The sequence below is a fragment of the Palaemon carinicauda genome, chromosome 19 (genome assembly GCF_036898095.1).
Source record: "Palaemon carinicauda isolate YSFRI2023 chromosome 19, ASM3689809v2, whole genome shotgun sequence".
Taxonomy (NCBI): Eukaryota; Metazoa; Arthropoda; class Malacostraca; order Decapoda; family Palaemonidae; genus Palaemon; species Palaemon carinicauda.
This window is the reverse complement of record NC_090743.1, coordinates 73355353-73371571: the sequence shown is the minus strand read 5'-3', so window position 1 is coordinate 73371571 and position 16219 is coordinate 73355353. Positions and strand designations below refer to the sequence as shown.

Genomic DNA, 16219 nt, shown 5'->3' with positions numbered 1-16219 from the left:
AAATAAAAGATCCATAGCTACTATTAACAGTGAATTGGAGGCTGTCGTAGAGGGAAATGGGAATGATGAGCAAGACTGACCTTTCTACGGACAGTTAGCTATTCTAAATTTAAGAAAACTTCTCAATGTGGTTTTTAGAGATTAGATTGAAAGTTTTGCTAATGACATATTGAAGTAATTCATTGGTTCTTAAGTTCTCATTTCCGTTTGTTCGTAAACTAACTTTGCTCGTTAAGATATCCAGGCTCTTTTAGTAAAATCCGGAGCCCTGACTTAAACATTTGATGTAATACACTATGAAGGTTTTTTTTTTTTTCCTATTCGGTACCGTTACACCCAGAGCAGATATAACCAATTCCCAATGTTTGTTACTCTTTGATATATAATCTCTTTATTTATCAGTAGCCTCCCTGAAAAGTATTAAATGGTGACCGGATCTTTGAAGCCAACTTAAGAGCGCCTTCATATTTGTTTCTGTGATTCGAAGAGAACATCAATCTTAGAATTAACAGATTAAGGAGTAAATGAGCTGCAATAAATTAATTCGAAGAGAACGACGCTTTTTGGAGGGAACGAGGAACTTCTGTTAAAAGCCAAAGTATAAGGTTTGTTTCATTACTACAGCAATGAAGAGTAGTAATGCTAACAGACGTTTTGCTCTTGTTTTATAATATGCAAACTCTTTATTGGGAGGAACTTGTTAAAGGGAGGAGATCGAGAGGGAGGCAGCGAATTAGATGGCGAGGTTACGTGAAGGATGATATCGTGGTGAATTATTAAGAGGATATATATATATATATATATATATATATATATATATATATATATATATATATATATATATATATATATATATATATATATAAACCATCTTTTGAGTTTCATTGGATAATTGTGATATTTGGGAGTTCTATAAAACATGATCTCTTTTGAAAGGTTGATAGAATTAGTTCAAGTAGCAGCACTATTGTTTTAACTGTCTATAATACGCTGACGTAAGCCTGACGCTTTTGTATTTGGCAGAAATTCTTCCGAGAGGGAGCCTGTAGTAAAACATCAATTCATGGAAGGCCAAATTTGTTAAAAAGGCAAAGAGTTGTTCAAAAAGCTTGGAAATGTTACCAGTTGTCAGCCCTACATATGAGATGGAAATATGGCAACAATGATTCAAGAAATAGCTCTTGCTAACAAATTCATTCTGGTCCCACAGTGTTGCTGTTGTCAGTCAGTTTGTCAGTGGAACAGCCTTCATTTTTATCTCTATTTCTCAAGAGATTTCCAGCCTTCGCAAACAGGGGTCATTAAGGCTATCTATGTTAAAAAAAAACATTTCCAAATGCCTAACAAGACGTCTGAATCCTCTAATAAATGTACGTAAGAAAAACATGAAAGATCATGTCGAATCTGTTGTGAAAAATAAACTTTTTTGTCGATGATGGAATTTGTACTGGTCAAAGCTTGTAGCTTGAATGAAAACTTGTAAGTCGATCGGTCGTACGTTTTTATACACAAATCATGATCAAGGGTCTTGTAAATGGCAATGATTAATCTTATCACATAAGTAGCCCATGAATTTAGACTTTATTCAATTCCAGTGACTCAAGTTTTGAACTAGCAGCAATCGGTCATACTATCATTAGGATGCTTGAAGTTGAGAGCATTTAATTCTAGTAAACTTATTGAACTTAGGTTTTAAAATCGAAGTAATCTGTTTAAAAAGTCTTGCCAGTAAATATCATTGAATTTAATTTTCTGTGAGGCACAATCTTCACTAGTCCAGATACTAGTGATATAAAAGATTTTAGTAAAATATTGTAAATAGGCAGTATAGTTACAAATTCTGTAATATGAAAAAAAAATGGTTATACATGGTAACATTTAGACCCTGTTCTACACGATGCATCTTTGCTAATAAAATACCTTTCGTTGGTGATTAATACTTGTTGCATTACCGAAAAAGGCTATCAGATATTCATGAAGAAGTTTAAGAGATATATTTAAAATCCTAATATGCATAGGCTAGTCCACAACCAATTATAGATATTTTTCGTTACCTACAGTTCCCTTGGCCATTACTCCTATCATGCGTGTGTGTGTATGAGAGAGAGAGAGAGAGAGAGAGAGAGAGAGAGAGAGAGAGAGAGAGAGAGAGAGAGAGAGATTATGTATCCGTCCGCCCAAAACACACCACACTTGTGGTTGTTCCTGGATGTAAACTATTAGTTATCATTGGCGGTGATAAGAGCAACATTGCATCTCCATTGACATTATAGCAGATTTATTTTCAGTAATAGCGAGTGTCTGGGGGAGCCTGCTTTTACCAACGCACGAATAGGAATTTTTCTTTGAAGCTGTAAATTTAGAATCCATTTGATTTGACGAGTGATCTCTGTCGATAATTCTATTTTCAAACATGTATCTGTTGACACTTGGGGTGGTTATTTTTAACGCTAAATGTGCATAATGATGCTTTTTTTTATTATGGGGCGACTAATTTAAATTGGTACGAATATTACACAACTATTCACAAATCATATGCCATTTGAATCAAAGTTTCTCAGTGGGGATACCTTAACGTGGTGATAGAGATTTTTGTATCGCCATAATCAGCAAAGCTATATTAGTCAGGGCAACCCATACTAAGTTGGTTTTCTATGAACAATCAGACAAACGTCTCCCACTGGCACTTATCCGCAGTGACCAGCGTGGTGATGAAAACTGACCAAAGGCCTCAGACATGATTAAAGATATGTCTGAGGCCTTTGGCCTACAGTGGACTGCAGACAGCTGCAATTGTTGTTAGACGTCAAGTAAAAACGTAAATTTCCTTCCGTTAAGAGAAAAGATTATCATTTTATATTGGAAAATGATTCATATAAAATATAATAAAAGTAACGTTTTGGATTTTTCAAGTGAATGAATTACGACTCTTTCCTTCAACCTGTTTGTAGAAAGCCATGTCAAGAAAGAAATGGAACGAAATTGAAACAGAACAAAATTTACAATCAAAACAAATGAAATACGAAGAATAGAAGCCAACAGACACACATTTATATCCTCGCGACTAGTTTTATCCCCCTCGTCCATTGCACCTTCGTTTTTTTTTTTTTTACTTTGATTTCTCTTGATCTACAGTCTAACTACTTTCAACACTACCATATCTTTGGCACACATACACTAAAAAACCGCCTGTGGTCATCACTGTGCCTGGCGACGTGGGTTTTATACTATGTAAAAGAGCTCTTTACACAAGGCTTTTTTCTCCACTGAAGTTCGTTTGAAAATAACCAGTGTAACTATTCTTGTTTTATTATCAGCTATTTACTTACATACTTTATCCTAATGATAGTATCCTAGAGTAACGTGTTCCAGTCATGTACCTGTTTGCATCACAACAGGTTTTCAGACGTTTCTCTTCAAGATTAGTCTTTTCTTCATATAAATATTTTTGTTTGTTGTTTGCCCTCTTCACGGTCTGACAGCTTTCGTATAACCCTTGAAAGTCATTATTGCTTCTTGTCTAAGTATTTGAAGTTATATTTGAAGGCATACTTTTTGCCCTCTTGAATGTCAGCCAGCGTTCCAGTCAATACGTGCTATGTGTTCGTATAATCCTTCATAGACATTATTCCTTTTACTTTTGAATTATTTCTGAAGGTATACTTAGCTCAATCACTAACGTCTTTTGCCATTTATATCTGAATGTCCGGTGAGAGACGACCACCAGTTCCCACTCTGACTTTTATCCGCGTAGGGCCCTAATTATTTTTCGTTCTCCTGCACTGACGCCCACTCATTTAGCTTTCCATGCCAGGTGCTCCAGATGCTGGTGGTGGTGTGTGGGTGTCATTGGTGGCGAATGATTTTGTAGTGTGTGTTCTGTGGGTGGTGTGCCGCCCAGACTCATACCCGACAGACTTCCAGAGTTGACGATGTGTGGGTGGATCATACTGGTGGAGGCGTAGAGAGGTGCCGACGAGACTGGAGACATCTGAGAAGCAATCGGTGTCATCTGCCCCGCGGTGGACACAGTCGTGCCTGTCAGAGGCTCCCTAGGACACACCGCAGAAGAAAGCCCAGTCGGAGAAGCCACTGAGGATCCCGTCTCGGAAGAATGGTTTGAGGAGTGGGCGTGGGTGACGTTATGGGCGTGAGAAAGGGCGGTGAGTTCCCCCATTGCGTTGGCAATTGGCGAGAGCGGTTCGTCCTTCACGCTTCCGTAGTGCAACGTGGAGGTTTTGAGGCCTGGGATCGTATAGGAGGAAAGGAGAGGAGGAAGGGAGGATCCTAAGGACACCGGTCCTGCTGACGAAGGTGCGTGCGACGAATAGGCTGACGAAGACAGAGAACCATACATCGAGGCGTAGTGGGATCCAGATAGTTCGTTCTTGACTGTGGAAAGAAAGTTGGAAATTTATGCTCTGTCTGTCTGTCTGTCTGGTAGATTGCTACACAATTACAGGCTCTGTGCCTTCAGGCAGGCCGTAATAATGAATAATAATTTGATATAGTAAGAATTTATGCAAGAAAATTGATTAATCAAGTTGAAAAAAAAATTATTTCTTCCATCATGTTATCATTTAGATATGTTACATTTACGTTTTGATAAATGGAATACTAAAGAATCCTCTTATAAGCATTTTGGGCATCAATATTGACATGAATAACATGATTTGTTTTGACATGTAAATAAAAGTTGATTAAACAAGTATAAACAAATCTATTCATTCTATCATATTTACATTATTATGTATTAAATTTTGATAAATGAATTAAAAACTTTCCTTAAGATTTTTGGACACTTGTATTGACATAAACAATATGATTTACATTGACTTGTGGTATCTTTTCTAATTCCCATATTAATGAGATGTCATCATTAAGGCAAACTGTTTTCCAGGTACCTGTAAATTTACTTTCCAAAATGATTAAATAAAGATTTCTCTGTAATTCTAGTTTCACCAAAGATATCGCTAACTATATTTCACGGTAAAGTATGTAACATTCTACATGAAAAGGCTTCTGTCTTCCAGCTCCTTCAATATAGCTACACTAGCCTGCAGAAGAAGGTCATTTCATGTAACGTTCAATGAGATTATATTTAGTGCTGTTATTTCATGAAATGTTTTACCAAAGATATATACGCACAACTAATCTTATATTTATCAAACGTGAATTATTTTTCTCTAACTTAAACTGAGTATTATTATTATTATTATTATCATTATTATTATTATTATAATTATTATTATTATTATTATTATTATTATTATTATTATTATTATTACCTACACTACAGCCTTAGTTGGAAAAGTAAGATGCTATGAGCCCGTAGGTTCCAACAGGGAAAAATAGCCCTGTGAGAAGAGGAAATGAATAAACTACTGTATATGAGAAGTAACTGATAAGGAATATAAAGCAAGATCAGTGACCACGTTGAAATAGATTTGTCATATATAAATAACGAAGAGAAACTAATGTCAGTTTGTTCAACATGAAAACATTCGCTGCAAGTTTGAACTTCTGAAATAGTCACTGTTTATACGATTTATTTCTCTTTATCCATTATGTACACTTACTTGCAAAGAATAAATACATTCTTCAGTTGTTTCCTCTCACGCATTATGCTGCTTTCCCTATTGGGACCAGGGCTTGTTATAGCATTTTGATATTCTTTTCAATAATAATAATAATAATAATAATAATAATAATAATAATAATAATAATAATAATAATAATAATAATAATAATGTGAACTTGTGCCAAAGACCGAAGCAAACGTACCAACAGTTGTAGGTGATCCATGGCTATATTTAGTAGAGAGACTCGAGGCCGAAGAAGAACTCGTGTGTGAAGTAGCAACTGTAGATGTCATGGACGAAACCCCACTTCCTAAAGTGTTGGAGGAAGTGGAAGACGTCGAGGTCGATGGAACTGTTGAAGAGGAGGTGGTGGAGGAGGAAGATGATGTCGAAGACCCTGTGGTGGAAGAGGCTGATTTTCCGTCGCCGCTCTTCTTGGGTTTCCTCTTCCTCGTCTGCGGAGGAGAAGGAACAATGTAGTATATTGGATAAATCAAATCTAAAGATGAATGCAAGAGAATATACATGGGAAAGTTATCTATGGGCAATTTTGATTAATTTACACAAGTTTCATAAAATCTTTAATTTATCTAAATAAACAATTTCCTGTAACTATAAATCTCGCGGTTTATCATGTGTGGAAATTATGGGAAAAAAAATATGGTAATGTTAAGAGATTCACAATTTCGATTAATTCATACAAGTTTCATTTTTTTTTTTTTTTTTTTTTTTTTTTTTTTTTTTTTTTTTTTAAATAGGCACTTTCCTGTAACTATCAGGTAGTTAACTATATCAGAAAATGTACCATACCGAGGTTTAAATATTTTTAGACCTTGTACCATACTATGAAAAATGTACCACACCAAGATATAAATATTTTTAGACCTTGTAAGATACTATAAAAAATGTACCATTTCTAGGTCTAAATATTTTTAGACCGTGTTTCATACTATCAGAAAATTTACCATGCCAAAGTCTAACTATTTTAGACCTTTTACCATACTACCAGATAATGTACCATTTCAAGGTCTGAATATTTTTAGACCTTGTTCCACACTATCAGAAAATGTACCGTGCCAAGGCCAAGATGTGTAAACATGTTTATATCTTGTATTGTACTACTCTAAAATGTCTATAATCATATGATTTTACCCTTGATCATCGCGTTGCAGGAAATTACAACTGATTTCGTAAAAAGGACTTGCCAATCGCTTTAAATGCCATGACTTAGCAAAACACATATATATATATATATATATATATATATATATATATATATATGATCCAAGGGAAAATAATATATGTATAACATATATATATATATATATATATATATATATATATATATATATATATATATCATATACATATATATATATATATATGTATATATATATATATATATATATATATATATATATATATATATATATATATATATATATATATATATATATATATATTTTTTCTTATGTTTTAGAGAGAAAAATTTGATAATCGTACAAAATCCCAAGGTACAGTTGGGCACAGGAATTCAGAGAGAAAGTGCCCCCGTGTCACACCCGTACAGCCCTGCTAGTTCCTTTGAGTAACCTTGTCCACCCCCTCTGCTATATCTCACCTACACAAGCTTTTTGGTTACTAGCCGTACAGTAAGGGTGTGATAGGGTGCCATTAATGAAACTCCCCTACAATCTGTTTGGTTATTCGCCTCGCAGTTAGGGTGTGACCGGAAGCAAATCATAAGAGCAAGGTGTGCCAGGAATTCCTGTCTCCAACCGTACGTTATTTCATCTACAAATCTATGACTTGAATTCACTCATTCATTCATTAGAAAATCTTAATGAGAATTCCATGACTTACTTGAATGCTCTCCTTCTTCATTGTCAGAGGTCTGTTTACGTTGTGAAGTTTGTAATAGAGTCCACAGGCATTGCACACAGCTTCTCCCTGCGGGTTGCGACGCCAGAGTGATGTCACCGTTGTGTGACAATTACTACATTGCTGGCCGGCCCTCCTAGATCCAGACTTGAGGGTTTAGGAAGGGATTTGTCAATTAGTTACAAGTGATCTTTAATTGAAATATATAATTTCAGTATTAATTCAGAATAGGCAAAATTACTTATGTCAATATACTAACTGTGTGAATTACGTGCAATTAAAAAAAAAAAATTACTGAAACCTTATCATCAGTATTATTAGACTACTAGATTTAAGAATATATTAAGGAAGAAATAAACAGAATATCTAAAATAGTTTTCCAACTATTGTGTAAAGAAGTTACTCTATGTGAATTTGTGAGATATTTAGAAAGCATAAGTACGGGCAATATAACACTTCTTATAATTAAATGAAATATATCATCTTGCTGGAAATTAATTGCGCTTATATATTGGAAGTTGTTTTTCTAAGCAATTACGAATTAATTCAGGGATTTATAGAAATAAATTTCAATGTTCTGAGATTATAATCATCTATTTGTTATGTATTTTGGTAAGATTTGTAAGGGAGAGTTTTGAAAGAGTTTTCACATTTGATTTCTTTAATATTCCATTGATAAATTATTCCAATAATTAATTAGATAAAGTTACATGTGCAATGCTTTATTTCCAAACAAAGAATTTGTAATTTTTTTTAGTGCAATCTGTTTTATTTTATTTCAAACACTCTGGGTAAATTTTTACCTTTGATATTAGGTTTAGGTTTTTATCGAATTCATTACGATAAATTTTATTTTAATATAAAATACTTCATTCGTTTGTGTAATATATTGGAAAAAATGTGTAAGCAAAACTCTATGAATTATGTGAGAAAGTAATAATAGAAATATTCCGTTCTATATTGGAATATTTGAATTGTTAACGTATGAAATAGACAGAGCTTGAAATTTCATAGGATTCATACAATATATATATATTATTGATTAAATCTAAATAAACATCATTTCGAAGATATTTCTTTAACAAATAAAAAAAGCTGTGAATATATTTTCTTGTTACATTGAGCATCTGTTATTCTCCTGCAAGATGACATATTTTTTTCCAATTAGATTATAAATCTTTAATTTCTAACCTCATCCAATGAATCAAATATAATCTGAACGGGGCAACACTGATTTACGTAAATATATATGTTCAGCTTAGTGGTATTGTTACGAATTTAATCAAGTTCTCTAGTTTTATCATGCTTTGATTTTTATATATTTGCTATTTACCGTGAGTTAAAAGAAAAAATATAAATATCTAGAAAATACATGATTAACTGCGAATAGTGAAGGTAAAAGTAAATAATATAATTGAAGAGATTACGTATGCATTCATCACGGCAATCTAGAAAAAAATCTGACATAGCAATGAAGTGATAAATGTACTGAAAAACTTCACAAACCTGTTGTTAGCTCCAAGCATTAAAATAGAGATTTAAAGCTAGTAAGAAAAGAAAAAAGAGAAATGGAAGCAAAGCCGAGTTACAAGATGTACTGATGAAAGTGTCCATGCATTAAAAGACTTGTTGTTGTTTTTGTTTTGTTTGTTTTGAGAGCATGCCAAAGCCAAAGCAACGCGGACATACCAATCGCCTGCTCTTCATAGCATCATAAGGTCGCGACGGGAGTCCGTAGTAGCTGTAGTAGTCGTCTACTGCAACAGGCAAGGAATAATCAGATGTTAGTCGCGGTAGGAGTAGGAGTGTGTGTGTATGTGTGTGTGTGTGTGTGTGTGTATGCGGAGTTACAGCGTTGAAGGAATGAGGAAAAAGTGGGTGAAGTAAGTGGAGGAGGTGAAGGATGATGGAAGGAATGAAGAAAGCACTGCGTAGGATGAATGGGGAGGTTCGGGTGATGTGATGGCAATTAGGATAAGGATAAAGGATATTTTGGGTGGTAATGCATCATCTTATGTGATCCTGTCATTACTGCATCTTGATGAAATTAAAATCAATTATTTCGTTATCAAAATTAAAATGGTGAGAATGATAATTGCCAGTTTTATTGTTTTGTGGAAGGCAGTAAAAAGATCACTGTAGGAAATGTTTGTTGTTATTAAATCTCTTTGTTTTGTAGGGTTATTATTATAATCAACACAATTGTAATTCATAATTTTTTATGAATCTAAATTTGATTTTGAAATTAATATTAACAACGAAGACAAATTACGTGATTATGTGCACATACAAGAATAAAAGCATTTACAAAATTATACATATATATATATATATATATATATATATATATATATATATATATATATATATATATATATATATATATATATATAACAGAAAGTAAATGGCGGCTGTATGATATATTTTACTATAAACATTTCCTTTTGGCATTAGTAGGATTTTAGGATAAGGAAGGAATGATAATGAAATTATCTGTACATAATATTCATCTACATATTATACAATAATGGAACAACCGTGAGGACCTGAAAGTGGATAAAAAAGCATAGTAAGTTAAAATGCGAATCCGTGCTTAACGGCCATCAGTCGCTGAAAGGTTGTTTGAACGTGCACAGCAGCTGTCGTGCAGAGAAAGGCATTTGTGGCATTTTACAGTCAGAAGCTCATCGCCGTGCACTTAGGTTTGTGCTCGTTTTGTTGAATGATCGTACTTGTAAGTACATCAGTGTTGCCTCTCGCTTATAAGGTCAGTTGCATATATGGGACAGTCTTTGCTGTGTCGCTGTGTATACAAACCACAGCTTTGACTTCAGTTAACTATCTGATTTGACCAAATAACAACCTTAACTGCAGTTAATTATCTGATCTGATCAAACCACAGCTTTAACTGCAGTTAACTATCTGATCTGACAAAACCACAGTTTCGACTGCAGTTAACTATCTGATCTTATCAAAAACTGCTTTAACTGTAGTTAACTATCTGAGCTGACCAAACAAAATCTTCAACTGCAGTTAACTATCTGATTTGAGCAAATCACAGCCTTAACTGCTGTTAGTTATCTGATCTAGCCACACCATAGCTATGACTGAAGTTAACTATCTGATCTGCCCAAATCACACCTTGACTGCAGTTAACTATCTAAGCTGGACAAACCTCAGCTTTATCTGCAGTTAACTATCTGAACAGACTAAACCACAGGTTTATCTCCAATTGAATATCTGAGGTGACCAAACCACAGATTCAACTGCAGTTAACTATCTGATCTGACCAAACCACAGCTTCAACTGCGGTTAACTATCTTATCTGACCAAACCACAGATTTAACTTCAATTAACTATCTGAACTGATCAAGCCACGTTTTGAATGCAGTTAACAATTTGATCTGACCAAACCACAGCTTTAACTGCAGTTAACTATCAGATCTGATCAAGCCAAAACTTTAACTGCAGTTAGCTAAATGATCTGACCAACCCACAGCTTCAACTGCGGTTAACCATCTTATCTGCCCAAACCACATATTTAACTTCAGTTAACTACCTGATCTGATCAAGCCACAGCTATGACTGCAGTTAACTATCTTATCTGTCCAAACCACAGCTTTAGTTGCGGTTAATTATCAGATCTAACCAAACCAAAACTTTAACTGCAGTTAACTATCTTATCTGATCAAACCAGATTTAACTGCAGTTAAAAATCTGATCTGGCTAAACCACAGTTTTGACTGCAGTTAACTATTTGATCTGACCAAACCACATCTTTAACAGCAGTTAAATATTTTCTCTATCTGTATCTGCCCAATTGTCTGATCTGACCAATAACCCACAATAGATGCCAATTTTGGTTGGAACCTCTCCTGTTTCTAAAACGAGACTTACAAGCCTACGAGTTGGTGCCTTCCCCAGTGGCCTGTTGATGCCGTTGGTGCGGGTATAAAGGGCGCAGGCGTTGCACAGGTAATACCCTGTGGAGGAGTCCCGACGCCAGAGGGGCGTACGAGACGCCGCGCAGTTGGCACACTCCCTCCGCTCCCGGCAGTTGTACAGGCTGGCAGAGTCCGTTGCCACACTTTCATAAGCACCTGATCAAATTATTGGTCTTTATGAGTTCCTCTGAGAATTGGTGCTTTAGTATGCTATGACTTACTTACCCTCCTGATTTGTTCTATATTTTTATGGCCAGTTCTCAAAAATTGTTCATTACAATGGCGACATCTATTGAAGTCTTATAAAGCCAGCTCAAAAGAGGCAGCCTGCATCCTATTACAGAGTTTGCCACAGAAGGAAATGTAGCTTATTCTTAGAATTACAAGTCTTTGTCCTTCGTCAAATTCGATTAAGGATATTACCTGGTATTTGATTGCATTCATTGATTGATTTATGTTAAAGAAATATGATTACTCTCTCTCTCTCTCTCTCTCTCTCTCTCTCTCTCTCTCTCTCTCTCTCTCTCTCTCCTTACAAACAAATGGTATAAGGCCAATATTTGTTATCAGGTGGTGGTCAGCTCCTGCGGTCCCCTAAGATAAGTGTTATCTTTATGGGCTGAGGAACCAGAAGGGTGACCACCAGAACCCCCCTTCTCTCTCTCTCTCTCTCTCTCTCTCTCTCTCTCTCTCTCTCTCTCTCTCTCTCTCAAAGAAAAATGTTAGTGACAGTCTTATATAAAATTAGTCGCATGACAAAAAAAAATTCTCTCTCTCTCTCTCTCTCTCTCTCTCTCTCTCTCTCTCTCTCTCTCTCTCTCTCTCTCTCTCTCTCTCTCTCTTAGAAGAAATAGTGTCCTATTCAAGTAATAGTCTTATATAAAATGGTTCGCATGACCAAAAATATTCTCCTAACCAGAAATTACTGTTACAACACTTTTCATAGGACTGTTGGTGTCACTTTTACTACCAATGCCAATGCTACTTTTGCTGCTTATGCTAAGGTTTAGTGCTTTTGCTGACACTATTACTGTAGGCTTTTGCTACTTCTGATACTGCTCCGAGCTTATGGTGTTATTACTAATACTGATAATGTTAATACTACCATTTATAGAATTTTGTATATTTCTAGTCTCTATTTTTTTAGTAAGATAATAATTGGTAAAATTCAAATTAGAGGCGGTGAAAATTTCAAGTATTTAGTAAAATGAGAATCATTCATTTTAAAGATTTCCAATTCTTAAGCCTAATCTGATTATTAATATAAATTTCGTTATAGTAATAGCAAAATACCACCTGTGGATCCAAACCATGATGTGGGAAATTGATAAATAAAATAACGTGTATTAATGATTACCAAAATCATTGAAGGACTTTATGAAAAGTTACAAGATTTTTCTTTCGTTATGAAATGTATTTCACGGTCTGCCATTAGCCACAAGAAAAAAGGAATTCCGAAAATAGAATCTATAATCCTTGGATATGAAGTGAGAACTTCTCTGATTCACATACTCTGTACCAAAAACCTTAATTTAACAATATCCTTGAATTTGAAAACATTCCAGTGCAATTTTTAGCTTTTGGTATTTATTTTTGATTATTTACATTAACACATACACACACACAAACCCGCACACACACACAAACACACACACACACACACACACATATATATATATATATATATATATATATGTATATATATACATTTATGTATATATGCACATACACACACACACATATATATATATATGCGTGCATGTCTATGTGTATAAACATTATATATACATATATATATATATATATATATATATATATATATATATATATATATATATATATATATATATACACATATGTATATATACATATATATATATATATATATATATATACATATATATATGTGTGTGTGTGTCTGTGTGTGTATGTGTGTGTGTAAAATGCGTGGGTTTGTTTTTGTGTAGGAGTAGGAGTGAGATTTTTCGAGTACTTTTGATTCAATAACCATGTTACATGTGTCTTTATCATTTGAATATGTGGCCTTTGGCAATCGTAAATATGATATACGTATGGTACATTAATTCTTTGCGTTTGTAGGAAGGATAAATAGTTATTACAACATCCTAAAATTACATTTTCCTCTTAGATTAATCAAAGATAGTCCTTCATTGTATCAGACCAAATTTATAAAACATGTAATTTCGATTATATTTCATTCAATATTTGGTCTTCCAATCTGGAAATAAGATGTCGGGTGAACACAGTGAAAACAGGCCGGAATCCAACCGACAATTATTGTCCCTGAGATAAGCATACACATTTCATCAATTAAGCCTTATCTTGCCAACAGCATCCTGTGTTCTAGCTTGGATTTCGACTCTCATAACGACAGGCCCCCTGGCCTCCCCCACCCCCAGCATCCCCAGTTTTGCCAGGCGAGATGAGATTCTATAATCATGGGTAACTTCGCTTAATTCTCAGTTGATATTGGAGTTGGAATGATTATCTCAATGTTTATGTGAGCTATTATTTAAGATGAAATCGTGAAATATAAGATATAAAAGTTTTATCACAAAGTTGGATAAGTAGGGAGAAAGGGCAAAGGAAAATAGAGTGATAAGAATTGAGAGAAACAGTTGAAATATAGAAATGTAAGAAATAAAACTACAAAACTATAAAATTACAAAATTGGATAAGTAAGGAGAAGGAACAAAGAGAAATATGTTAATAAGAACTGAGAGAAACAAAGAAAAAATGGAGAAATATATGAAATTATAATTAAACTACAAAGTTGGATATATAGCAAGAACGAGCAAAGATTGAGAACAAAAAGGATAATAAGAATTAGGAAAAACAAAATTTAGGGTGGCGTAGTAAATACGCAGACATTCAATAGGAAATAATAAGGCCCCAGCTGCCGAAAATAGCAAAGATAAGACGCACTATGTGCGTAAACCTAATTACTCCCCGCCTCTCTCTCTCTCTCTCTCTCTCTCTCTCTCTCTCTCTCTCTCTCTCTCTCTCACACACACACACACATCCGGTGACATGAAAATATCCAAATTGAATGCTTTGTCGTTATCCCTTGTAACCTCAAAATTGTTTCCTTCTGTTCATCACTCAGTGCTGAAATTGTATATTTCTTAGATTTAAGCATTGTCACTTCTATTACCCCGTAGTAATAATTTCTTTAAGTTCTTAGACGCAAATGTAAGGTGATCTGGGTAGAATAGCTTATTGGCATTCCATGATTTAAAAGATTTGTAAATATCATTTGTAGCTACATGTACGCTCTACTCTAATTGTATGTGTTGGTACATATCTGTAGCTACACATACATACTAATTGTATGTGTAGGCTACAGTATGTCTATATATATGTATATGTAATTTTCATATATGTGTGTGTACATTTACAGTATATATGGTATTGTGGGTGTCATTTGATAACGATCCATCGTACCTCATGATGACATAAAATTGTTTAATAGATGATGAATGTATAGTCAATTTTCAGACGTGACGTTCTGTATGCTTACTTGACTAATCCTAGACTCGCATACCTTGCCATTGCAGTTTCTACAATTCAGACAGTGACCCCTTATCATAGCACTTTCCATTCTATACGATCAGTAGTAAGGGTTTTCCGGCTCAGCTGGTGGAGTTTTGCCTTTCTTTTAGTTTCATTTGGCTTTGTCCGCAGGTAATCGGTTTTTTGGGTTGCCCTTAAAAATTAGGTTTGTGACTCTCACATCAGGTATTCGGATTATGTGACAAAGTACCAGTTGGTGAGCATGGCTTCTATGTCTGTGTATCCTGTTCGTTCCAGAACACACGCACGCACGGGCACACACGAACATCCTTTGTGGTAACTTATTAACATTTCTACCTCATGCTACAGCGTATGATGACGTTTTGAGAAATAGAAACTACATACAGTACTTTATAATCAACTAGTGTACATTGAGAATTGTTTCGTTCATGGAATTATTTTTGAATATCACTCGCCTATCTATCTCTGTGTTTATGAATATATATATATATATATATATATATATATATATATATATATATATATATATATACATATATATATATATATATATATATATATATATATATATATATATATATATATATATATATATACACATATATAGATTAAATGTATAAGTTATTTGTGTATAATTTTTAAATGTTTGAATATAACTCTACAAGCTGAATTTGTTTCATGCCATGAATTCAGTTTTATGAATCGGAATCGGAATTAGATCCACCATTTATGGCGATGGACCTACAATCTTCCCGTTTGTAGTTTGTTTCGGTGCCTTTGGCCACTTTGTAAACCATTTTCTTAAAATTTGGAACTGTGAAACTCATTGCATTTTCTTGTTGACATTATTCTGTAAGATTATAAAGTGACTTGGCTTTAACAGTTGGACCCAGGCCGAAAATGCTGCTGTTTTTAGCACATTTTTAAGCGGATTTGAAAACAGGAATTAAAATATATATGCATTGCGGATCGGGCTACTATGAAAAGGCAATAAAATTTTGGCATGATAAATAACTTTCCATGTTGAATTGAATAATTTTTTATTAAGCGCAGTATCAGTTCATTCCAAATTGTGGGTTCTTTCCAAATACTTTTGAATAGCCACTGGAATGCTTAATATTTGCTTCTTCCGTTTGAAGGTCCAATCGGCCAATGTGTTCTGGGCAATTGACTTAGTGGTACATCACTAGATTACTTTGGTAGACTTCAAATTATTACTGGATTACTGCCCACTAGTCCAACTGACTGTAAATTAGT

General features: G+C 34.2%; 1 protein-coding gene across 4 annotated transcripts in view; it reads right to left on the bottom strand.

Moving 5' to 3' along the window:
• Positions 1-870: 870 nt before the first annotated feature.
• The window catches only part of LOC137658672 (uncharacterized), an 89649-nt gene continuing 74300 nt past the window's right edge, over positions 871-16219 (bottom strand). For 2 of the 4 annotated variants that reach the window (XM_068393616.1, XM_068393618.1), the window contains exons 7-10: positions 11361-11563; positions 7446-7610; positions 5785-6037; positions 871-4392 (exon numbers count right to left, since the gene is read on the bottom strand). In XM_068393616.1, coding sequence (XP_068249717.1) covers positions 3794-4392; positions 5785-6037; positions 7446-7610; positions 11361-11563 — 1220 coding nt within the window. In that variant the 3' untranslated portion in view covers positions 871-3793. Of the gene's footprint in view, positions 4393-5784; positions 6038-7445; positions 7611-9152; positions 9221-11360; positions 11564-16219 lie in introns of all 4 variants that reach the window. The other 2 variants (XM_068393620.1, XM_068393619.1) reach the window with 2 other exon arrangements.